General features: G+C 41.0%; 3 protein-coding genes across 4 annotated transcripts; all 3 read left to right on the forward strand.

Annotated features, from left to right (window-relative positions):
* The first annotated feature begins 1,467 nt into the window (after positions 1–1,467).
* cdca4 (cell division cycle associated 4) lies at positions 1,468–6,888 on the forward strand. 2 transcript variants are annotated; one of them, XM_030771224.1, is made up of 2 exons: positions 1,468–1,548; positions 5,772–6,887. In XM_030771224.1, the coding sequence occupies exon 2, from the start codon at positions 5,779–5,781 to the stop codon at positions 6,655–6,657; it is 879 nt and encodes a 292-aa protein (XP_030627084.1). In that variant the 5' UTR covers positions 1,468–1,548; positions 5,772–5,778; the 3' UTR covers positions 6,658–6,887. The 2 variants fall into 2 exon arrangements, with proteins under 2 accessions (XP_030627084.1, XP_030627085.1); XM_030771225.1 differs by lacking the exon at positions 1,468–1,548 and adding an exon at positions 2,795–2,865 and having other exon boundaries at positions 5,772–6,888.
* Positions 6,889–9,111: 2,223 nt separating this feature from the next.
* On the forward strand, positions 9,112–15,589 carry LOC115810726 (SERTA domain-containing protein 2). Its single transcript, XM_030772724.1, has 2 exons — positions 9,112–9,594; positions 14,848–15,589. Exons 1-2 carry the CDS (start codon positions 9,446–9,448, stop codon positions 15,563–15,565), a joined length of 867 nt encoding a protein of 288 aa, XP_030628584.1. The 5' UTR covers positions 9,112–9,445; the 3' UTR covers positions 15,566–15,589.
* A 6,422-nt stretch (positions 15,590–22,011) lies between these two features.
* ahsa1a (AHA1, activator of heat shock protein ATPase homolog 1a) lies at positions 22,012–26,050 on the forward strand. The gene is made up of 9 exons (XM_030771833.1): positions 22,012–22,441; positions 23,099–23,289; positions 23,420–23,502; positions 23,629–23,746; positions 23,932–24,026; positions 24,166–24,291; positions 24,596–24,697; positions 24,801–24,852; positions 25,274–26,050. The coding sequence occupies exons 1-9, from the start codon at positions 22,362–22,364 to the stop codon at positions 25,444–25,446; spliced, it is 1,020 nt and encodes a 339-aa protein (XP_030627693.1). The 5' UTR covers positions 22,012–22,361; the 3' UTR covers positions 25,447–26,050.
* Positions 26,051–26,639: the final 589 nt, after the last annotated feature.

Here is a 26,639-nt window from a genome sequence, read left to right on the forward strand (position 1 = left end):
CATCGATATCACATTCTGAAAAACTTTAAGTAAATTACCATGTTATTTTTTAATGTATTTACCAAATATTTAAAAAATACCCTTTACAAAATGTAGTGCGAGGGGTGTTATGCTAGGTAGTTACATATATTGCATGTTTGAAAGGATTGTATGTGTATGTGGACAAAAAATCCTTATAAAAATAAACAGAGAATTGTGAAATATGAAATATGAGCATGTGAAGTGGTTAACTATTACATTAATTTTATTTTAAGTGTGTGTGTGTGTATATACACACACACACACACACACACACACACACACACACATGCACACTTAAAAAGAAACCAAAGTGGACCAAAGAACCAAACTGGAAGCTGTGCAACTATGACGGCTTGCAGAACAATTTGGAAGAATTACTTTGAACTTTTATAGGAGCCTAATATGAGCCAAAATATCCATCATCTCAGACCACAAAGATCATCAGTGTACATTAAAGAAACATCAGTGAATGCTTTGCACTGCACACAGAGGCCATCCAACACACGCTGGCTCTCACTCTGTTTTTATTGAGGTGTTTCAGCTATGTCTCCACTCTCTTACTGCCCATAGTGGTGTACTTTGGAGCAATGAAAGAATGAGTATTTGTGGAGAGCTCAGTTGCACTGACAAACTAGGCATCCCTTAGTAACACTGTTTCTTTTAAATGAGACCACATTCAAAAGAGGGTAATAAAAAACAGACAAATAACAACAAATAATAATAATAAAGATACCACCAAGACCACAGTAAATGTTTGTGTGTAACGACAAATGCGACAAAAGGCAGCATTTTGTTATTAATTATATATTTCATATTTGGCTTCAAAGCACAGAAAAGCAGAGCTGTGATCTTAATAAATTATATATTGTGTCCTTTTAAAAGGAAAGAAAAATATTATGATTAAGTGTAGTAAGGTACTGCAATATCTAGCCTACTTTCTGCATAAAATTGTAGGCTATCAGCTGCACCGCTATGACTCATTCTCAACTCCACGTAGTCTCGCCAAAAAACAATGGAGGCTGTTCAGACTTTGTCGGTTTGCCAAGAGTGTATGCACAGTACAGCTAAAAGAAAATCGTGGATTTTAAAACAGGTTTACCGTCTGCACCAAACTAGAACAGATTTTTCTCCTCAGTACTTGTAAAGAATAAATGTTTGCCTCACAATTTCTATTCATAGATATGTTTAATTTAAGACTTGGATTCTGTCAAATGGAACACACGTTAATACTTAAAACAGGGTACGTGTTGTCTTATTACTGAGGGAGCCCTTAGTGGAAATACTTATTTTTGTCAGTGAGGCTTTTGTTCGTGTTTTCCCAGTTGAATCAACGGCCTGTCGATCAAAATACGTGCGTCCGCCCACATTACCCCTCTCCTCTCCCTAGTGCAGCTGGCCGCCTAGCTGGCAGCCGTGCTCCTTACTGCAATCAGAGTCGGGGAAGCCGGAGGAGCAGCACCTTTAATTTTACACCCGACCTTCACAACGCCTATGACACCCACAACCAAAGAATAACGTTAATTAAAGGTAAGCCGACTATCTAAGAACGTATGTACAAGTCAGTATTTTACACTGGCTATTTTTTCATGCCAGTGGCCTTTAAAAAAATAAAAGCCCCCGTGCTCAATGAACAAATGCGCGGTTGATTTCGAACGCAGTCATGTTTGCGGAAGTGGTCGAAAGGTCCCTCTTAAGCTTTGTTCTTTACTAACTTGTAAATTTTTCGCTTTACATAATTATACCTAGTATTTATGTCGTAATTCAGTGAACTATTCCTAGCGTGCATAGTATAGATGTGCTATGGTCGTCTGTCGAAAAGCTAGAGAAGACGGAGTTAGCGAAGCTAGTTGGTAGAATCAAAATGGCTTCCATCTTTGTCGTTCCAGCTTCAACATGAATCGGTTTATTCCTTCTCTGACCAAAAAGCGTTCCTAGTTGTCCACGAGGTAAAGGGGCCAATCGTTATTGATTTGGACTTATTTTTATTTTGTGTTTTTGCTTTTTAATGTGATGATTATCGGTTTCGTGTTCAATTGTGTTTTGTTGCCTTAAATACATTGTACTTCACTAAGCATTTGTACCCGGTAGCAGAGAATTATTGCCCACGTCATTGGGGTGGGGGAAGGGAAGTGTGCCGAGCCGGGGTGGAGCTTTTGTCATCACGAGGGAGGGAATGCAACACTAGTCGTGCTCGTGGGGTTTTTTTAAACGCTGATGTGCCATTTTAATGGGTTTCAAACTTTCCATGAGTTTGAGTGGGAAATTTGATACGAAAAGAATTTATACCAGTGATCCAGAGAAAGAGGGAGCCTTTATTTTCAGGTTATAAACATATGATATAAGAGAAAAATTAGATTTGATGCCTCAGTAAATCATGAATTAGAAGCATTTTATCCTATTTTGTCTCTCTTCAGGATTTCTACTATTATGGCAGTTGTTGATAGATTGAAGCTATAAAAACTTTTTTAAACAAACTAGTTATTTTATTTGTTTGGAAAGTAAAGGTACCTCTTGTTACAGCTGTTAATGTTGTGCTAATTTCTCATCAACTCAGGTTTAGTTGCTCTTGTCCTCTTAAAGTTACTGGTAACCCAGACACTCTTTTCCCTCTTCCACATGATACGCTAACCCAACAGCCCCTATTCATTTCCACAGATATCGTCACAGTGTTTGCACGGAGCTAAGTTAATTTTAACGTCTATTTGAAGTAACATAGAAATGATTTTTTTTTTACAGTTGTGGTGACATGAAGTGTGGTTATAGTTTTTAGTTTAACAGTGGATGTGTGTCAGCTTGCGCTCTGGTCTCTGTCTCTACAGTGCTGGGATGTCACTCGTACACCAGGTAGGCCAAACTCCCAAAGCCATCATCTCAAACTCCCCAAACCCCCCAAATTGTTCTGTCTGTTGTAACTGTAGATTATGGGTTCAAATCACTTTTTGTGTGATCGTTGTGTATCTATAAATTTCTTTTCAAGCAAGTCATCTCCATCGTATGTAGTCATACTTCTAACATGACCGACTCTGCATTGTATGTGGTGATTTGTCATATGCCTGCATCTTATGAAACCGTTGGTTTGCCAAACAAAACGAGATACACTCGTTACATTGCGAGTGTGTGTGTGCTTTACATCTGTTGGAGATGTAACCCAAAAGATTGAGGAGTTAACCTGTCTATTTTATATACCTTGTTCATTGTCATTGTTTAGCATAGCCAATGTTATCCCTACTGTCCCCGCACCCACTAGTGCCTGATACAAGTAGCTGGATAGAAGACCCTGCCCCCTCTCCCACTCACACACGCACTCACACACATAAGCACAAGCACAGTGTGATGTCAGATAATGTGTATTGATGCTGTGGAGTGTTCTTGCTCTAGCTGCATGTTTATCAGTTCAAGACCCTTGCAGTCATCATTGGTTGTCCACTCAGGCTACTGTCTTCATAGCATTTCCACAGTTATACTTACCATTTGTAATGAATTTTTTGTTTGTTTGTTCTAAACCTCTAACTTAGCACTCTCTATCAACGAGTTTATGTTTGATTGTGTTTCAGATTACAGACCTACATTTTGGTTTGTTTTGTAATGAATTACAAGAACGGTCTAGATGAGGAAGGGGGTGTCTTAACATTTTCAGGCTTGGAATATGAGTCTAATTGTACAGCCTGTTCACTGTAGTAGCCTAATAATTTAAGTAAACATTAGACCCCATAAACTGATGAGGGCCATCATCAGTCATTTTTTGTGTATTTATTTTGACTGAATTCTATATGAATTCCCCTGTGATTGAGGAAACTCTGTACCCGAAATTAATACAGTAATGGGTTGGTTCTCGTTTCAGTTTAGTATGAGGATATTTCAGGGGATAAAGTTGTAAAGAAAAGTGCTTATTTTGCACTCTTCAGGAAGTTTGCTGTGGAAATGGCCTATTAAATGTGCACTGTTGCTGTTCAACTGCCAGTCATCTCTGGAGGTTTTTTTTCCCCCAGTAATTTCTGTTCCTGTCGTATTGGCATTATTGAACCTCGATTTCCTTATTCTTTTTCTGTGACATACTGTGTTTTTGCATTTCGTTGACATTCCTTTATTTGTTAATTAACTGGCCATCTAACCATCCAACTGTTTTTAAAAACGGTTTCACCTGTTGGAGAAAAACCAAAGCTCTCCCCCCGTGCATGTTGTGTTTTTGTGTAAAGTTCTTGTGTCAGTGTAGCCTAATTTATGCTCCTCATGGACAGGTCCGTCTTTAAACTTCAATTGTGTGGATGATACATCTCAAATGGCACAAATGGTGGGTGTTTTGTCAGTAGGCCATAAAAGGAAGAGTGTGCTTCCTTCCTCTGCCGCTGTGCTTTTCCGTGAATGTAAGCCAATAAATTTAGCCTAGTTGAATCTATTTCATAGTGCACAAAAGTGTCGAATGCTTATCAGTGTCTCACAGTAGTTAAGTTCCTGATGTTTATTGATTTATTCATACCTGACCATTTCAAAGTAATTATTTATAGAATATGAATTATTATTTATGGTAAATGTTTTAAGTAAATTGATCCACTTGTCTATTGCAACTTTGCAATAAAAAAAAAAAAAATAAAGTCATGTACTTTTAACTGAACTTCAATATGTCTAACTATGCCTGTATGGTGAAGAGCTGTCAGAAAATTTGTCAATGCTTAAGAGTGAGTCACAAAGGAAAAAAAAAACTTGTGATCTACAAATGCTTGTCGGTTTAATCTTGAGTATAATGCACATTAAAAGGTTTGTATGCACAAATTAGAGCTGAGGCTGAATTGTTGATTGCTGGTGTTTAAGGGCTACATTTAGTCATATCTTTGCCTAGAGTGACCTACTTTTTCCCTCACTTTCCTGGCATGCAAGGCCTTGTTGTGTAACCTCTGCCTCTGCGCTGCAGTGATAAACTGCTTTTCAATACACAGTAAATGCGAACAGGACATTGGTCATAAACAACCCATTATGAAGTCACATTTGAACGTTACAACAAGGACCCTAAATCTTTGATATGGAGGAGATGTTTCAATAACTACCTTAGGTTCAGACTAATAGCTATTTTTTAATGAAAAAACACAGGAAGGTATTCCAAGTAAAATCTCTGTTGAATACGGCAAAGAGCTATTTTTGCCTGCAAAAGCAATCGTTGCTCTAATGGAATTAGACAGGAGTAAGAGCCCTCATATCTGCCTCGCCATAACTGGTGAGCTCATTCACATGCAGTCTCTCTAAGCATGTTTTCCAGTACCTCCTCCTGTTCCATAGAAATATTATGTCATATTTAGGTTCATTATGTGAGGCACAAGACTTTGCTCTATAAGGGAATGTAAAGGCTAAGCAACAACGCTTTGTCAATATTTATCCTAATATATTTTATCTCAGGGTATTAAAATTGTTTATAAATAGCATATAAAAACATCGTCATTGCGCAGTATGCATCTTCTCTGATAATGTGGAGATTATGAAACGATGAAATTATAAAGATTAGGAACTACAGTGCATGCTGTTGTACAACTTCAAGAGTCAGACTAAAGAGAAATATGCAGTAGTCACTGAAGTTAGGACTGGTCCTGAGTTAACTGGTTAAATTACCTTAATAAGTCGTTACACTGAACTTTACAGAAATGATTAACAACTCTCTCTTTGATTTGCTTATATTTATGTGAAGTCTATTGCTATTGTAAGTAGTGTCAGTTTTGTCATGAGATTTGTGCTAATCTGTACCACATTTTGGTCTCCCGCAGGGTAGACATGTTTTCAAAGGGCACCAAGCGCAAGTTTTCAGATGGCGACGATGAGATGCCAGACGAGAGCTTAGTGAGTGCCAAGGTGGCCTCTTCCTACAGTCTGCAGCGCCAGTCTTTACTCGACATGTCCCTCATCAAACTGCAGCTGTGCCACATGTTGGTGGAGCCCAATCTGTGTCGCTCGGTCCTGATTGCAAACACCGTGCGGCAGATCCAAGAGGAGATGACACACGACGGCAGCTGGCAGGTCGTCGAGTCCTTCAGCAGCGCTGGCCAGAGTCCGTCTGACCGCCTAGTTGCCACAGAGGTCCTGTGTCGGTCGCCGACGTCGGGACGGGAGCAAGACGGCGAGCACAAGCTCTTCTCCGTCATCAGCTATGACGGCTGTCGCGAGGAGGAAGTGGTGGCGGATGAAACGCTGTGTTCGGTTTCCGTTGGCGACCCCTCTTCCAACATCTGTTTGTCGGGCGGCCTGGGCCAGCGATGGGAGAGAGGTGAGTTGAGAGGCGTGATGGCAGATGAGTGTGATGAGGCCTGCGAGGACTCCAGGCTGGGGCCAGGAGAGGAGGACGTAGACGCGGAGGAAGAATGCCCCACAGAAGAGCCCAAGAGCGTGGGCCAAGTTTTCGGGACATTCGAGATCAAGAATGGTTCCCCGGGCCCAGACTCTGCTCTCGAGGAACTTTTCTCGGACGTCGACGCCTCTTATTACGACCTCGACACCATGCTCACCGGCATGCAGAGTTCCCCCAAAATGGGACCCTATGACCTATTAGATAGCCTGGCTCCGTCCCATGCCCCGCCCTCCATAGCCCCCTCCTCAAACTGCCGCTCTGATCTGAATGAGCTCGACCACATCATGGAGATCATCGTCGGCTCCTAGGCAAGAGGTAGCCCAGAGACTCGTATGCTTGTCTTAATTGTTACTGCCTTTTCTGTCCTCTATGGAAGGTGTTGAATCAGCTTTTCTTTCAGGGAATAGAGATATCATCCTGTAAAGAGTGAGCTTGATTTTACGAGCTGACCATAGTTATGTAATTTGCATACCTTCTGTATGTTGTTTGTTTTTTATTATTATTGTTATTTTCTCTCTGTTTTTGTTCGTCTGTTATTGCCATTTGTTTTTTTATTTATTTCTTCTTCTTAAGACACTACATGAATTAAGAGCAGAACAAGATATATACAAACTGTATAGCTTAAAATATTTTCATAAGAAGATGAAAGATTGTTTAAAATATGTATAAATATATATATTTTTACAATAGATACTGCTTGGGAACTGTTACTGTACATTCTGTGCATTTTGTTATTAACCTGAGAGATTAGATTTCTATCATGTGCTGTGGATTTATCTACTCGATGGTCTTCCAATGGTTTAATTCAGAGATCTGAAGGAGCTTTTCGGTGTTGCAGAAACTCAGAAGTTACTGCAGGTATACATGCTGTGTTGTGTTGCACTGGTATCTTTTTGGATTTGGGTGCATTCAGCAATCAGTGTTGTATTTCACAGTATCGAACCCTCTTAAGTAATATGGTTGTATTACAGTTTGCTGTCAGTCAACCACAGTTGTTGTTTGCTATTAGAAGTCAAGCGTTCTTATATTTGTCTTTCAACAAATGAAGAATAATGGGGCGAGCCCATTCTCTATTGTGACTTTTAATTTATTTTTATTTATTAACTGCAAACATATTTGGTGAGTATTGGCTGTAGTCAAACTCAGGGCAGGAGTCACTGTGTAACTTTACAAGACTCTATGTCAGTTGGACCCCTGTGGACGAGTTGGGGTGGTTGTTTCTCTCATTCTATGCATTGAGTGTCTCAATACACATTCTATGCATCAAGTGTTCCATTACACTTTTACTGCAGTATTCAGTTGTATAGAGTAAAGGGTGGTTGGAAGAGGACTGGTTTTATTTTTTAAAAATGGTATTATGAACTTGCTTAAATAATCTTTTGAATGTCTGAAATGAATTTCCATGTAAATTGTTTTTCGTTTTTTTCCAGACAAGAAATGTATTATGGGTGGAAAAGACAGTTTGCATTACATTGACATGTATGACCTAAAACTAGAGTAGAACATAAACCTTTTATATGAACATTGTAGCATTTTTATAACATTTTTAATAAATGGTACAAATTATTAAAGGCGGGTGGTTTTTTTTCTTTTTCTGTTTCGTTCAATCGCCCACCGTAGCGGCGGGTTGTTAGTTACGCCGGTTCTCGCGTTAAAACATTAGACCCTGGAACTGCAATACGGTGCCCTGGGTACTGAAAAGGTGATGCCAGGGTATGTTGTGACCTTAACGGACACAGAGGAGGAAATCAGGTAAGTTATATAACGGTTCAAGCGTTGCAATACAGCTCTCCAGGTCATACACATTTGTGTTGGAAAATAACTGCTTGTAATGTCAGATCTGCAACAACTTCCATGGAAAGTATTGCGGCTGAACAGTATTACCGTACATGTCAGTTGTCAATGTAACACTGGCAGCAACGGATTGTTCATTATCTTGTAACGTTTAGTTTACAAAAAATATATATACACACACACACATATGTACGTTAATAATTTTTCAGTAACCGTTCCTAAATGCTCGACTAGCGACAACAGGATAATGGACAGTGCAGAACACAGAAATGTCTGCTGAGTTTTTTTAGCGGGCGGAAACGATTGGTGGTGGTCGGACTAGGCAAAAATCACGCGTAGACCGAGATGCTAAGGTAGGTCAAATAAGACATTTCTCACCAATCCGACCTTCTAAATAAGCTACTGGTCACATTCTTCAGCAGTTCGGAATGATTTTGTTCTGTGTAACTGACTGAACGGAAAGTGTTTGTTTTCCTTGTAGCTCCGTTGTTAAAGAATAATCCGTTTTAAGAATGTCGTGCTCGTGATATATTATTTTTCTCCGTTGCCTTTGCTTTGCTACACGAAACATGCCCTTTGACGACAATACATTTGCTGCTGCTATGTAAGTAGTGTATATGTATTTGTACGGTGTTTTTAATTGTTTTAGACTGTATCTGTAACAGACTGCTGATAATACACAAATCATAGTGGACACTACTGGTTGGTCTCCGCTGTTCTGTGCGACAGCACAATTCCGTACAGTATTTCAAATGGTCACGTTTTCAGTCTGCGGGGATGTCAGTAGAGCGAATGAAAGCAGAAAGCAATGACTTGGCCAATCAGATGTAGTTACTAGGCGGGCCTGAAATTTCATTGGACCAATAGAAGTTCTCTCACCTGACGACTGTCAATCAGCTGAGTTCTTTTCCCGTAGCTTCTACAGTGTAGTAAGAGTTTGGTGTAGAGGCTGACAAGATAGGTCAGGAACGTTGGTTCAGTCGATGCTTAGTTTTGCAAAGAATATCTAGACGTTGAACTAGGGGGGAGGCATTCTGAGTACCGAAATAAGTTCACAGATTTGTTGACTGCTAAGCAACAAAGTCGTGTCATCGTTTGAGTAACTCAAACAAGTAAATTAAGTTTTAATTAAGTAAGCAAATATATTCGTCAGCTAGCAAGCTAACAGGGCTAGCTAAGTAGCCAGCTAATTTGTGCATCACACGCTAGCCGTCGCTAGCAGCAAGAATTTGCATTTTAAGAAATTTGTTTTAGCGCCTCGGAGAAACTAGCCAGTGAGCTAGTTTAACAAAACATAATGGTATGGGTCAAAGGGATATTGTATCGTTCGAAACGTCCATGAAAAGAAAAAACGGAATTCACACTGCCTCAATGTGTCGGCTGGATGTGGACTCAGCGGTGAAGAAGGAAGTTGATGAACCCGGCGGAGGAGATGTCCTGTCCTCGCCAAGGTAACGTTAGCGAGCTAACTGACTCAGAAACGCCGCCGCCAACTGTTTAGTGACATCGAGACAATGTATGGTTTTGAGCGCTTGTGTGTTTTGTCGCAGTGTTGTTTATTCAAAAGTTAAGTGGAGTGTTTTCGCTAACTTCATATCTCAGCTCGTGGATGTCCGTTTCTACAGTGCAAACGTAGACGGTTTAGTGAGTCATTCATACGTCTATGTAAAAAAAAACATACATACAGTCTTGTGTACAGTAGACTGTAGCAGTGTTTTGAAGTAATGCACGTTAAAGCTTTAGTGAATATGGAGGAATGGTTTTTAGTGTCCCCTGTTTGCAGCAAGAAACCAATGCTAAAGCTAGTCCACGGAGTTTCTGCGCAACTCTGTTGCGTAATGGGATCAATGTAGCCATCTCCTAGTGGCTAATGTTCATTTAAAACGTGACTATAACTGTTTCTTTATAGACAGACCTCAACTGAAGACTGGCGGTACCATGCGTATCTGTTGTCTTTCATAGACACATTGCCCCTGGTCACCTAAAAGGTGATGCCTCATACTCCGATGTTTTGAGTTTCTTTCACCAAATTACAAAATCGCCATTGTCGCTCTCTCTTTCGACCAGGTCATATAGATGGTTTAAACAACTTGGGTGCGTTAAGCTAATGTGTTAAAGATGTGCTCGTGTCTTGAGAAACTCCAAGTTTATACCGTCGTTATTCACCTACGTATGTAACGTAACCATTCGTGTGAAAAGGCACTGGCTTAGCTTTACTGTTGGCATGTGTATAGAAATAGTTGTCTCTGGGAGTCGTGTAAAGCGATGACCGATGTTTGAAGTCACGTCTCTCTCGAATCGATCCTAGTATGAAGAAAAGCTGCTGCAGATAGTGAAACACAACGAAGGTTGTGTGTACCGAAGTCCCATCAGGAGTTGTAGTTGTACGAATGACCAAAACCCTTTTTCACCAAAAATGACTGATAATGCTCGAGTACTTAAGATCCGAAAAGAGAACTAACACTTTCAGTTATTTCAGTTGTGTTTGACTGAGGTAGGGATTTCATTAAATAAGTGGATCTTCGTGACAGTTGTTGTGTATTAGGTGGGAGATGATGGAACATTTGGGCATTGGTTGGACTGCACAGGGGACAGCTGATGTTGCAAACTGCATACAGCTGGAGTAATGTGTGGAGTGAAATATCTTAGAGGCAAGAGAATAGTTTGATACTAGTGTGAGGTCTTAACAGGTAAATATGCCATTCTTCAATCACTAGTCACTTTTGACTAAATTTCACTCTAAATTAAACTCTAAAATAACATCAGACCACAGCAGGCATTCTTTGTGGAGTGAAGACGACACGTCTGTCACCTCCCAGAGGGCACTATAAGTTAGTGAGGACATCATCGATAGGTTGAGGTTCCTCTGAAGTACGTGACTTAATGCATCCCCAACAAAATCAGGTCTCTTTATGTGCGACGGTGTGACTAACCTCCTGCCACACAGTCGTGACTCACTTTGTCAGGGTGTTGGAGCTGCCCAGTGACAAAGCTGACCAAATTAAGACATCCGCCCGGATGGTCTATCTGCCTAATGGTTCATTACTCAAGGCTTAGTCTGCTTATCAATTGAAATCTCCACCTCCTTCCTCCCTCCCACTCATAGTTTATCCCCAACTGCTCTTTCTTTGCACTCCTCTCCTGTTTTTTCTCCTCCCACTTTTGCTCGCTCACTCTCGCTCACTCTCTCGCTTTTGCTCGCACACTCGCTGTCTCGCTCGCTCTTGCTTGTTCACTCCCCCTCTGTCTCTTTCTGTCGTTCTCTTTCTCCCTTGTTCGCCTGGTTACTCTCTGGACTAGAGCGAGCTGTTCCCTCCGGGGCCTGTGGGAAGGGGGGAAGGGAGGGAGACAGACAGGCCGAGAGTGGGAGGAAAAGAGCATTCTGTATTGTGACTTCAGCATTTGTGTGCTGTCCAGCACAATGAACAGTTCATGGTTAATAGCGTTGTAGTTTCAGAATGCACATTTATTTAGCCTTTTGTCACTTAAGTCTGCTGTTTATATTTGCTGAAGAGTGTTGTCTGTCGGTGCTTAAATTCCAAATTTGAAAGGTACTTGCATTAAAGAAGTGCTAAGTGAAAGGCTCTCCTATTGTGGACTGATGAATTTCAGTAGAAGAACACAGAGGAAGGGGATTAAGATGACTCAGAAGGTCACAGAGTGGTGCAAACCTTCCAGTCTATGTGGGAGAACCCATTTTTGTGGGGCTTCGGACCAGAGATTTGCTGATATCTAAATTTATTCATTCTGATTAGCCTGTATTTGCTTTTTGAATTCATTGATTTGAAGGTAATTTCATAACATTCTGAAAGAACTAAAAGCATAAAACTTTGGTCTGTTTGATTGAACTTACTGCCTGTATGTTGAACAGCTGAAAGTGAAACTAGCAGTATCAGTTCCAGTTTGACCACAGTTTAAATTAAGGTATTTGATCAACGTGTCTCACTGTCTGTTTAATCTGTTGCATTCACACTCTGAGTTTTAGTGTAAAGGTCACTGTAAAATAAAAGTGTTACTCTGAAGTTACCAACACAGTAAAGACCTATCAGACATGCTTTTGACCAGGAAGTGCTCCAGGGTATTTGAACTATTTTTTTTTTTCTTTTTTTTTTGGGTGACTGTCAATGCTAAGTGTTTTAGTAAGCTCTGCACGGTGTCGTAGTGCTGTCTCCTCTCTGGATCCCCCATTGTTAGCCCTCACTTTGATGGTCTTTGCAGTAGTTGTGCGCTTATTGTCCTCCAGCCGTAGACTCTGCATGCCACTCAAACTCCAGTCTCTCATCCAGCATGGTTGCCATGGAAAGCAGGCCAGAAAGGCTAGTTTAATGAGAGAGGCTCAGTTTAAATCACGACTCCTCTGACTCACAGCTGCTAACGGTAGACAGAGGGAGAGAGTGAGAGCTATGCACCTGCTTTAAGCTACAGGTTTTCCTTTTCCTTTCTTTTTTCCTTTTTTTTTTAAAATTTGGTAGAGGTAAAGCCTTTAGTTTGGGCAAGGTTTGAAACCCATCAACGTTTCATGTGCCGTTTGGGACCAGTGTTAAAGGATCTTGACTCTCGTATGATATTACAGAGCGTGATCTTTGTTTTGCATGAGGAAAAATCCTGGTTCATTTTCTGAGTGGTAAAAGGTTGGAATGCATTGTTTCACAGTAGACTTGCTGTTGCTCTTGCTCCTGTTCCATTTATAGATCACTGTTGCTGACAGAGACATGTTGCAGACTGTGTAGCCTCCTCTCCAAGTCTGCTGTGTTCTGTTGGCGGGTTTCAGCCTAGAAATGTGGAAGACTACAAAGACTCATGTTTTCTTTGCTTCCCCCCCCCCCCCCCCCCCCTAAAGTCTTGTGACAGCTCTGTGGAAAGGCACCTATAGGGTTGAACAAGGAATGAGTCTAAGCACACACTGGTGCTGTGGTTGGTTATGTAACTCTTAACCTCAGCGTGACACACTTGAGAAGTGCCTAGCATGCTCTAATAGAACAGTGTTCGGACTGACTCTCCTCTTAGACATGTTTTATTTTCTCCCAGATTGCTGATGATTCTTTAACATATGATGTGACACAGCTGCATTCTGATTCTTAATGTAGCCTCCTCCAGTAGTTCTACATTCCTTCTATGTTACCTTTTAGAATGACCCAACCAGTAAATTGTAAATTTTAATTCCAACTGATTGGTCTAATGGTCAGCAAACTGAAGCTGGAAGTGATCAGCATTGACAGTAGTACTGTGTTACATCACAGAGGTCCTTTGGACACACACACACACATACGCGCACACACACGTTAGAGACACGCCTCCTCACTTCTGCCTGTCTGCTCAGTGTGTGCTCTGCAGCAGAGAGGAGCAGGCTGAGGCAGAAGCTGCAGGGGATACCAGCGTGTGATGGATGAAACATGGTCTCAGAGCAACCCACAGTACAGGGAAACAGAGAGAGAGTGTGGAGAGAAATTAAATGGCCAGGTTCTCTTCTGCATACACCCCCACATCTCAAACCCTGGCTTGCTGCAGGCCAAGTGCTCCCGGGGTACCGGCAGTGATGGCAACATATGCCTTATTGCTGACCTCTTCCGCTTCACAGCACTCTGTCTTTAAGATTAACAATGACTATGAAGACATGGTTTAACATGAGCAGGTGAAAATGTATAGACTGCGCTACTATCTAGTGATTTAAGGTGGTATTTAATATTAGTGGATGTCAGTGTTTAGTGTAGTGACACACATTCTTCATTACTACTACTTTTTTTTTTTTTTTGTTACCCTCTTCTCCAAGGAGCATTGGTCATGAAATTAGTGGAATCTCATTAGAACTTACCCTGTGCTTTTTGCCTTTAACTTCATCTGAAAACCAATGTCTGTAAACATGAGCTCTGTGACTCTCTCTGTGGTACTTTGTCTGTGTATTACCCCGAGTCTGTCTTCACTTATGTGGTTCGACGCCCGGTGGGTGCTGCATGCTCTGAATCGCCATGGCTACTAGTAATGTGTCACAACCCTCATGCGTTGTTTAGGGGAGGAGTCAGGGGACGCACGTGCAGGCTCCTGAGCGAACTGCAGTAGCACACAAGAACTTCTCCTACTGCAGCTGATGCCGCATCCTCGTTCAGTTGGACAGAGGAGGAGGAGCTACAGTGTTAAAGAAGACTGCATGTGTGATGGTGCTGCTGCAGTGCATGTTAATATGCAGAAACTCTTTCTGTAGCTGTAAACTAAGACTTCTGGCATAAAGATGTAAATGGAGTTAAGTCTGTAGGTTGCACTGAATTTTACTGAAAGCATGATTTGGGAGGGTGGGGGCAGTGGGGAAAAAAAAAAAGGAAGTAAAGTCCAGGTGGACCAAAGTGTGTGTGTGTGTAGGGGTGTGTGTTTGTGTTGACATAAGGTGCTCTTTTCTATTGGAACAGAAAAAAGTCCTGGGCTGAAAGTGATCCCTTCTCTCTGTTGTCATCTTCTGGCCTCTCTTCATCAGCCATTCCTGTTTAGCTATGCTTTACTGTGGTACAGTGACAGTAGACAGGAGATAGTTTGAGGCGGTATTCCTGTTTAGGTATGCTTTAGAGTGGTACAGTGACAGTAGACAGGAGATAGTTTGAGGCGGTATTCCTGTTTAGGTATGCTTCAGAGTGGTACAGTGACAGTAGACAGGAGATAGTTTGAGGAAGCTGTGTGCTTTGGGCCTTACGTTGTGTCTTCCTCTGCCTCCACAGGTACATGCTTGGCCGTGGGGTGAAGCGTAAGCTGAGTGACTGTGACGACCCTGCGCTGGGTTTGCCGTACCCCCAGCAGAGGCAGCTGGTGCTGGACCTGTGCCTGGACAAGCTTCAGAGCTGCCAACGGCGGGCCGAGCCCAGCCTACACCGCTCCGTACTGCTGGCCAACACCCTGCGGCAGATCCAGCAAGAGATGAGACAGGAAGGGGGGACCACCCTCCCGTCGGCTACACTGGCCCCCTCGCTTCCTCACGCTCCCACTCCGCGCCATGTCCCCGACCTCCCGCCTGTGTCCTTAGACTGCCCTCCTCTCCTCTCCACCCTGGACTTTTCCGCTTCAGCCTCCGTCTCGCTGAACAAGGAGGAAGAGGAGTTGGGCCGGACGGAGAGCGAGACGCTCGGTCCCGCTCCCTCGGACGACGACTCCCGATCATCGGACTCGCTTTTCGGGTCGTTTGAAATAACCAACTCAACCAGCTACCTGACGGACCTGGCGTTGGACGACATCTTCGAGGACATTGACACGTCCATGTATGATGCCTCTGACATCTCGGTGCTGGCCTTCCCCACCCTACGCGGGAGCTCAGCGCCCACGTCGGTGGGGGAAGATGGACTGAAACCCCTCTCCAGCTGCACGTCCAACAGCTCCCTGCAGCTCTGTCTCACGGACCTTAACGATCTGGACCACATCATGGAGATCTTAGTACGGTCCTGAATGCTTTGGACTAGGCAGTCCTGATTTAAGACATCCACCTCTGTTTTACAGGGGCTACACATTTTGATGTTTTGGTTTTTTTTTAAACAAAATGTTTTATCTATTTTTATACAAATAACTCAGTTAGTTATATTTATACAAAAAAAAATTACTGACAGACACCTGCCTGACACACACTCACTGTAGTATGAATGCACATGGTTTTTCAGGTGGCTTAGCCAATGCCATCTTTCATTTTTAACAATGAAATGATTATGCAGGGACCTTGACAAACAAAAAAAGTATTACCTTTGAGACTTATTTAAACCAGATGGCTGGAAAAAAACACACACACATACGTGCACCCTGTGGAACAAGATGGAAGGTTTTACAGTGACTTTTTTCGAACTATTTCAGTGAGTATTCTGGAGCATTATATTTACTATCAATAATTATTACTTTGGGATCCATGATCTGCACATTCAATACGCGCACTACCTCTCCAAAAAAACCAAGAACCCTCTTTATACAAAAAGACAGTCATCGCTACAGCTGTCTCTCAATGGTTTCTCTCTCTTTTGTGAACTTTTCAAAACCATGCGATTGTCTGTGATGCTGATGTCAACCTGCTCAGATCTTGTCTTCTCAGATAGCCAGTGTGAGTCTAAAAGCTCATTGTTCTAAACTGAGAATTGTCTATGAAATGCATTTGGCATGATTTGTGTTTACGTCCCAAAATCTACATCGGACTTGTGTTTGTTTTTAACATAAAATGATGTGCTTGAACAGGCGAATATAATTAACTTTGTCACTGGTTCAAGAGGGCAAAGAGATTTGCTTGGACTGCGGATAGCTTTTGCTTTGCTTTGTTTTTGTCACCCTGTAATGAACTCTATGAAGTGAACCTTTCTACGTCTTGCGTACATGATTGTCAGACGTCGCAGACATCGTACTATCCCTCTAATGAACACAGTGCCTATACGGGAGGATGAAGACTGGTGGTGGGAGAACTGCACACTGTGGACTTGTGCGTCAATTTGCCTGTAAGAAGGCTGCACTTTGTCTAATCCCTTCATCATTTTTACGCTTTATTTTAAAGCTTTTTTTTTTTTTTTTTGCCCTCTTTGTGATTCTTGGTCCTCTAAATAAGCCATTTTCTCCAGATGTGGGTCCACACATGCTCCCACTGGACACAGATGATGGTTGATGCCGCAAAAAGTCGATTGTAGACGTCTGTGGATGCCTCTCATCCCCAAGTCTCAGTGACCTTCTCAAAACGATGTATATGTGACCTCCTCTGCTAGGGGCTGGGTCTTTATTCAATCCTCCTCTAACGCTTAGTTCAGTCTTACAAGAGCGTCTGCCCAGTTGGACCTTATTCTCTCAAACACAGAAGAAGAAATGTGAGCACACGAAAGAAAGAAGTCAACCAAGAAGGACTGCTAGTCTGCTGACTGTACTGCAAAAAAAAAAAAAAAAAAAAACAGAAAGGAAAAATAGGTTTGTTGAAGAGGGCTTTGGCTTTGATGCGGGACTTCTGACAAACAGTGACTTTGTCAAAGGCTGGAGTGGTTTCTTCTTCTTTTTTTTTCATAGGGCTTGTACTGGAAGGGACCATCCTGTGCTACTAGTAGGCTGTTTTTGCTGAGGCTGGGCAGGGAGAGGGGGAGGGGAGAAACCAAGGGAGGGGGGTGAAGGAGAGATTAGGGAAGGGGGGGGTGGAGGTTAAGGCCTCGAGCTCCTGTCACGTGGAGGTCCTTGCTTGTGGAAAAAAAGCTACATTGAGAGTTTCGCAACAGCTGTTGTGTGTATGTGTGTGTATGTGTCTGTTTGCTTGTGTGAGTGCGTGCGTATGCACAAAGCCCCACCCCCCAAAGGGGCCCCATTCTCCTGTCTACCAATCTGATGGTCAGAAGAGTAGCGTTAGCCCTGGGTTTCTTCTCTTTCAATGGAATGTCTTCCCCTCCAAGAGCTCTACACTTTCGTTTTGTTTCGTTTTGTTCTTTTTCATAGAAGAGATGTAGATCAGAATGAATGACTAAGTTCTGGAGTCGTTTATTCCTCCTCTCATTTGATTTGATTGATCACTCAATTGCATATTTAGTATTCTGAGACAACAGCATCCTCTCCCCAGCACGCCTCATTTAAACAGTAAACTAAGGCTGATCTCCTGTTCATTTTTATTTATGTATTTATTTATTTAAAGCAGCCTTTGGTTTTGCTAACGGATGTTTAAGTGAAGATTTCTACTGAAACGACTGTCCCTGTGCTGGATTGTTTCATTCTAGACCTCTGTAAATTCAGCCTGGACATTCTACACGACCCTGCAAATTGTCAGTAAAAGTTATCTGCAGAAGTGGGCAGTGTGGGGAGGGTACTCTGCAGAGGGAGACAAATTTGTGGCTCGTGTCTGTTTTGAAATTGTCCGTGTAAACAAGGCCCTTGGGTTTTGGTCCCCTCCTCCTTAGAACTACAGCAAAGCTCTGAGGCACTGCACTCCTTCCTCTGCCTTAGCCCAGTCAGCGGGAAACCTGAGCCTTACCACTGCACGGCGTTCCCCTCACATCTGAAGAAGCATGCTTTAACAAGAGGACAGTAACATCACAAAAAAGCAAAGAGACTTCTTTTAAAACATCAGCATTCTACAGCCATCTGTTTTCAATGCTGAGAAGTGTGCATTTTCAAAAGCAAAACAAACGGTGTGACGCTTTTTTTTGTTTTTGAGCTTTGTAAGCTTATTTTTTGTGTGTGTGTGTGTGTGCGCGCATTTGTGTGTGTATATATTTGTATTTATACATTTCCTGTGTGTTCCGTGTTTAATGATTTATTTTGATGAGCGAAGATGATGAAATAATATATTGCATTTATTTAAGAGTGAAAATGATCCACGAATGTTAGGTTTCGGGGTATTGTGTAGCAGAATTTCAGCTTCGGCCCCTTATTTAAAAGTAATAATATAAGAAATGTCTGTACAAACACTGATGCAGATTATGAAGAGATTTTTATATTAAGAAATATTATTTGTAAGGTATGAAACTGTGCTAGCTTTCTTTACTACAGGATCTTTCTCTGAAATGTTTTTACAAACAATTTCTTTGGACCAGGTGGTTATATTCTGGCAGCTCTAAACACTGTTTTCATGCTGACATGGCCAATCGCATTGGAGAATTAAATTTAAAAAAAAAAAAAAAAAACAGAAATGAAGCTACAGTATGATAGGCCCTGTTGGTGTGGTTAAAAATGTTGTTAATCTCTAAAATCACATCATTTTATCCTGCAGTTTGATCTAAGAACACAGATGTTGTCTGATAACTTAAGGCTTTCATTGGGGGTTTGCTGCTTTCTCACCTTCTGCCCAATTCTTTTTCATTTCTTTATTTGTCAAAGGACAACTGCCTGAGATATCCAGTTTAAGTGTACAGACTACTCATCCAATCTGGTCCCACTTGTCCCTCTCTCTGGACAGTTTCACTGTGTGTGTTCTCTGCTGTTTAAACTCAAAGAGCTACAGATGAATCTAATGTCAAATTTTATTCTGGGTGATCTACTAGGGCACCAAGTACACAAAATGTCATTTTATCTCATTGAGAACAGACAACTGAAACAAAATGATTAGAAAATGTATTTCATTCAGTGGTTAAAGAAAAGAAAAAAAAATATTCGTCATGTCTCTGAAAGATCTGGATCGTGCAGTTTAAAAAAAAAAAATAGAGAATGGATGAGAAGCTTTAAATATCACCACATGTTTTCCATTTGGTATGGCCACTTTGTATGGGGTTTTCTGAAAATATCCGTATGAAATTGTATACTAGAGAGAAAAGAAGAACCTCAAGTCACTTTTGTCCCAAGTGCAATATGAACTTAAGCGCTGTCTAATCAATTTACAAATGATACCATGTCTTTGTAAATAAATGAATCTGTATGAATTTAAGATTTTTCTAAAAGATTGTAAGAAGACAAATCTGAAGTATATTGCTCTCCTATGTTTTCCTGAATTTCAAACTTCCCTATTTAGTTTCTATCTTTCTGTTCCCAAAATTGTGTGTTCTGTAAATAAAAAAAACCCTCTTTTTGTCAGTTATATTCTATGCAATACTATTGTAGCAGGTCAGTATGTCAAATTAAATTTGAAGAAAAAGAGGAAATGTTCTTCTTGCTGTTATTTTCTTTCTTGCTGCAGTAATATTTAATTAAGCACTACACAGTACAATTTTAATGGTACGAGATGAAAGAGGAAAGGAAACAACGTTTGTGAGAATGGCTCAGTTGATTTCACAAAAGCATACAGAGTACACAAAGAGCTCATCTCAGGAGTACAAAACAGCAGAAAAACAAGTTGGTTGAGGCTTCTGCGTGTAACTGTGTGTTGCCCCCTAATGGTGGAAAGTTGTTGTTGCATTTTCTTTCCCTTGCTCTTTCCTTACATAAGGTGTTCTTCTGCTTATACAAATGTATACAGAAGTTGGAACACTGGTAATAAACATGGCATTAAGATGCTCCCTCGACTGCACCCATGTACCGATTGGTGGTTTATGCCCCTCTGTAAGATAATTATTAATCTCTGTGTGACTAGATGAAGATCAAACTTGATATTTGCATTTTGACATGTGGTCTTTTTGCTTTCTTTTTGAAAGGGAAGTGAGACAGGTTTAAGGTTTGTTAAGGGTATGTTCTTCAACCTTACTTAAACAGCATGAACTGGTTAGCAGCTGTGTCTGATGAAGCATAAGAAGAGCTGATCAGCCTTACCATTCACTTTCCTTCCCTCTCAGAGTCATTAATAATGCAGCAAAGTGTAGTGGAGAGGTGTGTGCTGCTGTCAAACACATACAAAGCCTCCCCTCCTGTTCTCTCTCTCACACACACACACACACGCACGCACACGCAGTCTGCCTCAAAGCTACTGAGGAACAGCTGCATGTTTGAAATACTTATTTCTTCCTTCTCAGCCCTGCCTCTGAGCCCCCACCCTGGTTTGGGGTGGGGGTGTCGATGGGGAGCCTAAGAACCTCTACTGGTCCCCTTAGGTTCTGCGGCTGCGGTTTGCCCGACTTCATGAAATGCTTTACATGGTATCTTGTCGAGGCATCCAATGCCCAGTTCCTCATTGCACTATAGCAACTGCAACATAGTACCATTCATACCACCTCTGATCAAGGATAGAAGTAAAAGGGGGGGGGGGGGGGGGGGGGGGGGGGGGGCATACTACTTACCAGGAATGGACATATGAATAATTAAATTTACCCAGTTCTTATGCGGGTGAAGTATTTAGTAAATAACAATGTTCAACGCCGTAGCCTAGATATATACCTTCTGAATATAAAAAACCGTAACTCTTTAATGTATAGTCATTTAGAGGGTGAGAGCAAGTTTCACCAGCGCTGATAATATTTGTAGAATGAGCTCAAATTTAGATTTTTATCATGTGGCACATACAACCTACATTTTTTCGGCACAAACATTCTCCCTTCCTTTTCGATGTTGTTCAGTACTACGGCTCGTGAAGCTTACCTGTCAACCTCCTTTGAATAATTTATGTGTTTTTCTCCATCCGTTTCCTACAGTAGATGTAGAGTATTGCTAAGGGTAGGCACTGCAATTTACATGCCGTTCATTTTAGATTACCACCAACACCAATTAATACACCACCAAGTTGGCGCGTGGACCCTCTTTTTGGGTGTACGGGCTGTGAAATGCAAAGCAGCCTGTGGAGGGAGCTTTTAGGAACGGACTGAACTCTACTCAGATAAATGATCGTTGAATCCAACTTCATACCACTAACATGAAGTCATCACTAATCGTGACCCTCTAAAATGTACCGCCCCCTCTTGGATGAATATGTACGAGCACACGAATTCCACGGATCAGTCCATTCGGAAAGTTCTGTGGGCTACTGTCGCAGAAAATTCAATTGTTTTGAAGGTCTAGACCCAATCTCAACAGACCTAACGCGCACACATGTACATTATATGTAAGCAAACATTTTGCTGCATCGATCTGATGAAGACACGTAAACAGGCACACTCGTTTATATACCCGTATTAACATATATTCATTTTGCACATGCTTTGAAGACAAGCTGAAGGGTAATAAATTTAAATAGATAAATTAAATTCTGGACAAATATGACCATAACCCTTTTGTTACTGTTCTGTAAAGCAGTCGAACGTAGCTTATCGTGTCAAAGCCAGAATTTCTGAAAATTAATTGTTCTCATTTTTTAATTTGCCCCTCTAAGTTAGCGAATTAATGGTGCCTCGAAGTGATTTGGATGTGTTTCATACAACTGGCCAGTAGATGGCCATAATATGCCTATCATCATTAGGTGCAACGTTTCATATCGGAAGAGAGAAGAAGGCAGAACCTTCTTTATTTCCGTTTCCAGTACTTTCCATGGTAAAAGAAAAGTCCGCGTGAGTGAGGTGTGTGTGACAGTATTTGCCGGCTCAGAGTGAGCAACGTGCATTATAAAAAAAAGTCTTTTTAGTTCCTTAGCTGTTACTAGACTAGCGAACAGGCTACATTGCCATTATAAAAACATTTGCTCGTTAAGAGTTATTTAAATTAAGCTTGCGAGCAGATAATCAGTATAACACTAAGACGACTTTTGTTGCCTATACCTAAACCCGCTGAATTGTTTTTAGTCAGTCTGCTGAACCACTCAGTGAACAACCTTTAGTCAGGACGACGTTAGTCCAGACAGCGAGGTTCGACAAAAACTTCAGCAGCCCAGCACAGAAAGAACATTTTACGCACGAAATTATAAAGGATCATTTATTAACTAGAATATACTTGGTAGTTTGCTCGCTACTTTGTAATGGCCAAGTGGGGAGAAGGAGACCCTCGCTGGATCGTGGAAGAGAGAGCAGATGCGACAAATGTCAACAACTGGCACTGGTAAGTTTAAAGCTACTGTTAGTGTGCTGGGTAATCTGCGACAACGTAGCCTACTTCATAAGTTTTAAAAGGATGTTTCATGTCAACATCACAAGGTTTTAACTGGAATAAGTGACCGCAAGGAAGTATTATTTCGGGACTTCACGATTAAATTGCAAAACGTTTCTAATGTCACCAAGTTACCTGTCTGTGAACATGGATTTTTTTCGTATAATTGTTTCCAGGGGAAAGCACTAATTCTAAATCACTCATTAAGTGTCTTGCACTGTGCAGCCTCATAGTAGATTGCCCTATGAGGTTTGCTGGAAGCCTCTGGAATGTCCTGCCTAGCTGGCTGTGATTGAAGGGGGTGTGTAGTCTATTTTAGGAACCCCCTCATGGGGAGACATAATGAACAGATGGACGGACACTTAAACCGCATTCAACTCAGTCTAAAAGCAGCTCTACTGAGCTTTGGCAAGTCATGCCAGTACTTAATTTGTACTCCAGAAAGTGAACGTGTGTGTATAAAGTGCTACATCTTCAAAGGTTTTCAAATATGTTTTCATGGTATAATGGCCTCAAAGATTATTTGTGGTTCCCGTTTCCCAAAGGAAGTGTAGATGCGCAGAGACTGTCCTAAGTTGGCTGTGGCGATTTTGTTTGCGTTTACTGTAGGACGGAGCGTGACGTCACAGGCTGGTCGTCAGACAAACTACAAGAGCTCCTACTGGGGATTCGTGTAGAAGGTCAGGATGGTACTTGTGAGATCACAGATGTCAGTAAATTGGAGGGAGAAGCTTCCATCAACAACCGCAAAGGCAAACTCATTTTCTTTTATGAGTGGAATGTGAAGGCATCGTGGACTGGTGAGCTACAGTGTTCCCATAGTCTCACAGTTTTTTATTTTGTCATTATTATTAATGACATGTTGCATTGTCCCGTTGTTAGCCTGTTTTGTGAACGTCATATTAAGTTGCTCTTGTTGTTATTTTACAGGTACCTCAAAAACAGGGATCAAGTACAAAGGGAACATTGAAGTGCCAAACCTGTCTGATGAAAATGACATGGATGATTTGGATGTAAGTATGAATTATACTGATACATACACAGTTATACTGAACACCATTCAGTGAGAGTTATCAGAGAGATATAAGAATTATCAATGCTGATGTCTTCTTTTCCCTTTCTTTGTTGCTTTGTTACAGATCCAGGTTTCACTGTGTAAAGATCAGCCAAGCACACCTTTGACTGATCTAATGAGGAAAGAGGGAACCAAAAAGATCAGAGCAGCTCTAGGAAACTATGTGGACCACCTCAGATCAGGTGTGAAAACATATTATAAATAAGGCTTTCTTCTTCTTCTTCTTAGTAGCACTAGTAGTACTAGTAGTACTATTACAGGACATTTCAGAAAAATTGAAAAACTCTGGGCAGTTTCTGATTATTGACTTGAATTTAAGTGAATTCCAGCTGTAATGCAGACTTCAATACTTGGTTCATTATTGCAGAGTTCTCTCAGGGTATGATCCTACCAACGGCAAATGGCCTTAACACACAGTCACAGCAGAAGCCCCAGACTAAAGTGAAAATGGATAACACTCTGGTAAGTCACTGTGATGACACGCTGTGCCATCAGTGGATATTGTCACGCTGCAAATTCAGGTGGATGCTTATTTGGTTTAATTTACCTGTTTATCTCTACTGTATCTAACAGACACATTTTACTGTATTTCACTTTTTAGATTGGCTCTTCCAACACTGCTAAAACGCAGAATAGTGGAGTCAAGATCCCTACTGTTAAATTCAGTCTGAAGGAGACCTTCCTCACATCACCAGAGGAGCTCTACAGAGTCTTCCTCAATCAGGAGGTGAATGTTGGCCAGACAGACACAGATGACCTGTGGACTGAAAAGACTATTCTGGAGAATAGTGAAATGTAGAAATGGATCTTTCTGGTCTTTCTAATTGCTTAATGTCTTGTGTTACAAAGAGGTTTTTGTGGAGAGATATAGATTTTTAACTGAACACATCTCCCATATGCAAGAACAAACACTTATTTGTTCTCACGCCACTAACCCTAATTGTTGCCCCTTGTTTTGTTTTTTTTTTTTACTCTGCAATGCTGACATCATGGCTAATATATTTGAATATATTTCTCTTAAAATGGCACAGATGGTTCAAGCCTTCACACACCTGGCAGCTTTTGTGGAGGGTGACAAGGGTGGCAAATTTCGCCTGTTGGAAGGGAACGTGTGTGGAGAGTTTACAGATCTGGTAAGTGCATTTTGCCCTGACATTTTGACTCAGTCTCACACATACGGAGCAAACCTTGAGTGTTCTGCTTATTAAAGCTGCCTGTATGGATTTGATCAATCAGGTTCCAGACGAAAAGATTTGTATGAGGTGGAGATTTTCAACTTGGCCTTCCGGTGGGTTTATATTTATATTCATTTGTCAAACTTTTTTTTTGCCTTTTCAGTTTTTAAATGACATAGATAGTGTTAAGTAATATCATATCATTTTATGCACTGAAGGGTTAGTTTGCATGATTTAATACAGTAACAATAAATCTAATAACACATTTCTAGCTCAGAAAACTCATGTAAAATTCTTTATTGGTAGAATAAAGAGCTCATTTATCACAATGTTTCATAAAAATAATTATTATGTGAATTACTCTTAAGTTTTTGCACAATTATAACATGTGGCCATGCTAAAATGTCATGTTTTCATTAGCCGATTAGGACTATTTCTGTGGATGATGTTTTCAAGCCTAAACTTGTTTATCAGGGATACTTGGCTTGAGAAAAATAGCAAGTACTATTGTTAATTGATATACCTCCATTACAGAGCACTATGCTTCCATCATTCTTAGCCTTTCCGAACGGAGTGGAGAAACAGAGCTGCTTATGGAGGCTAAAGGTGTTCCCACCAACGAGGAAGAAAGGATGAAGGAGGGCTGGCAGAGATACTACTTTGAGGCCATCAAACAGACATTTGGTTATGGAGCTCGGCTATACTGAACAAAAAGAGAAAAAAAAGCCTTAAACAGTGCCATATCACAGCAACTGTACGTTAAAACAAGAAGGCCTAAATAGCAAACATGTACATATGGAATGTTCGCTCATTTTGCACCAATATATACACTGTGCTAGCTTCTTTCAAAATGCTGACTGAGAACTCTCTTCACATCATGGAACACGGTCTGTGAAGATTCTACTCTGAAAGACAGATTTTATGCGTTTTTATATGTGTGGAAGCTCCCTGCATAGTAATAGACTGTTGAAAATGTATTTTAAGAAGGCTGTCACGTGAATTGTATTTATTTCACAGAAACTATTTTCAGAAAGGAACTGATCCCTTTGTATCTTTATTTGGCCACAAACACCATGCGTTTGTTTGTACAAATGTCACATTTGCTGAATAATGGATTGCTTTTGAAACATCGTGACAAACCCACTGTTTTGAAATTCAAGCAAGGCAGTCTTGAAGCCCAGCAAAATTTTCTTGGCAGTTGCTTGAACATCGAACGGTTAGAAAACTGTAATTACTGTACAGCTGCTTATAATATAGTTTACAATAAAATGTAACGATTGAAAAAATAAACAAAGAATGACTGATACCTCCTGATTAGTCTTGTGTTCGAATGTTATGTTTGTGGATCATTTATACACCTTGGGTTGGTTCTTTTCTTGGTGTGGTCATTAGAAGGAGTTCAGTAGTCTTCATTTTATTGTTTGTTTTCTTTTAATATATTGTATGTAAGTGAAATTTAAGATAAAATTCCTAAGAACATGGTTAGCACATCATGTCCCAAATATGTTCATTCTGCGATGACGATTAGATCGAAATGGTAGCTAAAGTTAAATGTTTGTCTTTTTACTTAAATAAGAAGATCTTCAATTTCAATCGTTCTTAGTTTAAAATCACTTTCTGTCTACGTTTGAAGATTGCAAAAAGAAAATGCATATATAACTGAGCTGTGAAGTTTTCTTGTCTCCATGAGAACTAGTTTGCTATTTTTGTTCAGCTCTCCAGACCAGTGTTTGGCTCAACAGCCCTGGCATGAGAACCGTGATGTGTTGGAGGGCGTTGCCATGATCGGTTGAGGGGAGCTGTCGTGTACATCGCCACTAACCGCATGCAGTTTCGGAGCCGTAGATCTATTGTGTGTGCACATCCGATTGGACATCAGGCAAAGTAGAGATCAACGATT

This window comes from Chanos chanos, chromosome 4, assembly GCF_902362185.1.
Source record: "Chanos chanos chromosome 4, fChaCha1.1, whole genome shotgun sequence".
Taxonomy (NCBI): Eukaryota; Metazoa; Chordata; class Actinopteri; order Gonorynchiformes; family Chanidae; genus Chanos; species Chanos chanos.

What these genes read in the sequence shown, in the direction of transcription:
- cdca4 (XM_030771224.1), top strand. Translation starts at nt 5,779, where the DNA reads ATGTTTTCAAAGGGCACCAAGCGCAAGTTTTCAGATGGCGACGATGAG.
- LOC115810726 (XM_030772724.1), top strand. Translation starts at nt 9,446, where the DNA reads ATGGGTCAAAGGGATATTGTATCGTTCGAAACGTCCATGAAAAGAAAA. An exon ending in GATGTCCTGTCCTCGCCAAG is followed by an intron (nt 9,595 to 14,847) that starts GTAACGTTAGCG and finishes CTGCCTCCACAG; the next exon opens with GTACATGCTTGGCCGTGGGG.
- ahsa1a (XM_030771833.1), top strand. Translation starts at nt 22,362, where the DNA reads ATGGCCAAGTGGGGAGAAGGAGACCCTCGCTGGATCGTGGAAGAGAGA. An exon ending in AATGTCAACAACTGGCACTG is followed by an intron (nt 22,442 to 23,098) that starts GTAAGTTTAAAG and finishes CGTTTACTGTAG; the next exon opens with GACGGAGCGTGACGTCACAG. An exon ending in ATGACATGGATGATTTGGAT is followed by an intron (nt 23,503 to 23,628) that starts GTAAGTATGAAT and finishes GCTTTGTTACAG; the next exon opens with ATCCAGGTTTCACTGTGTAA.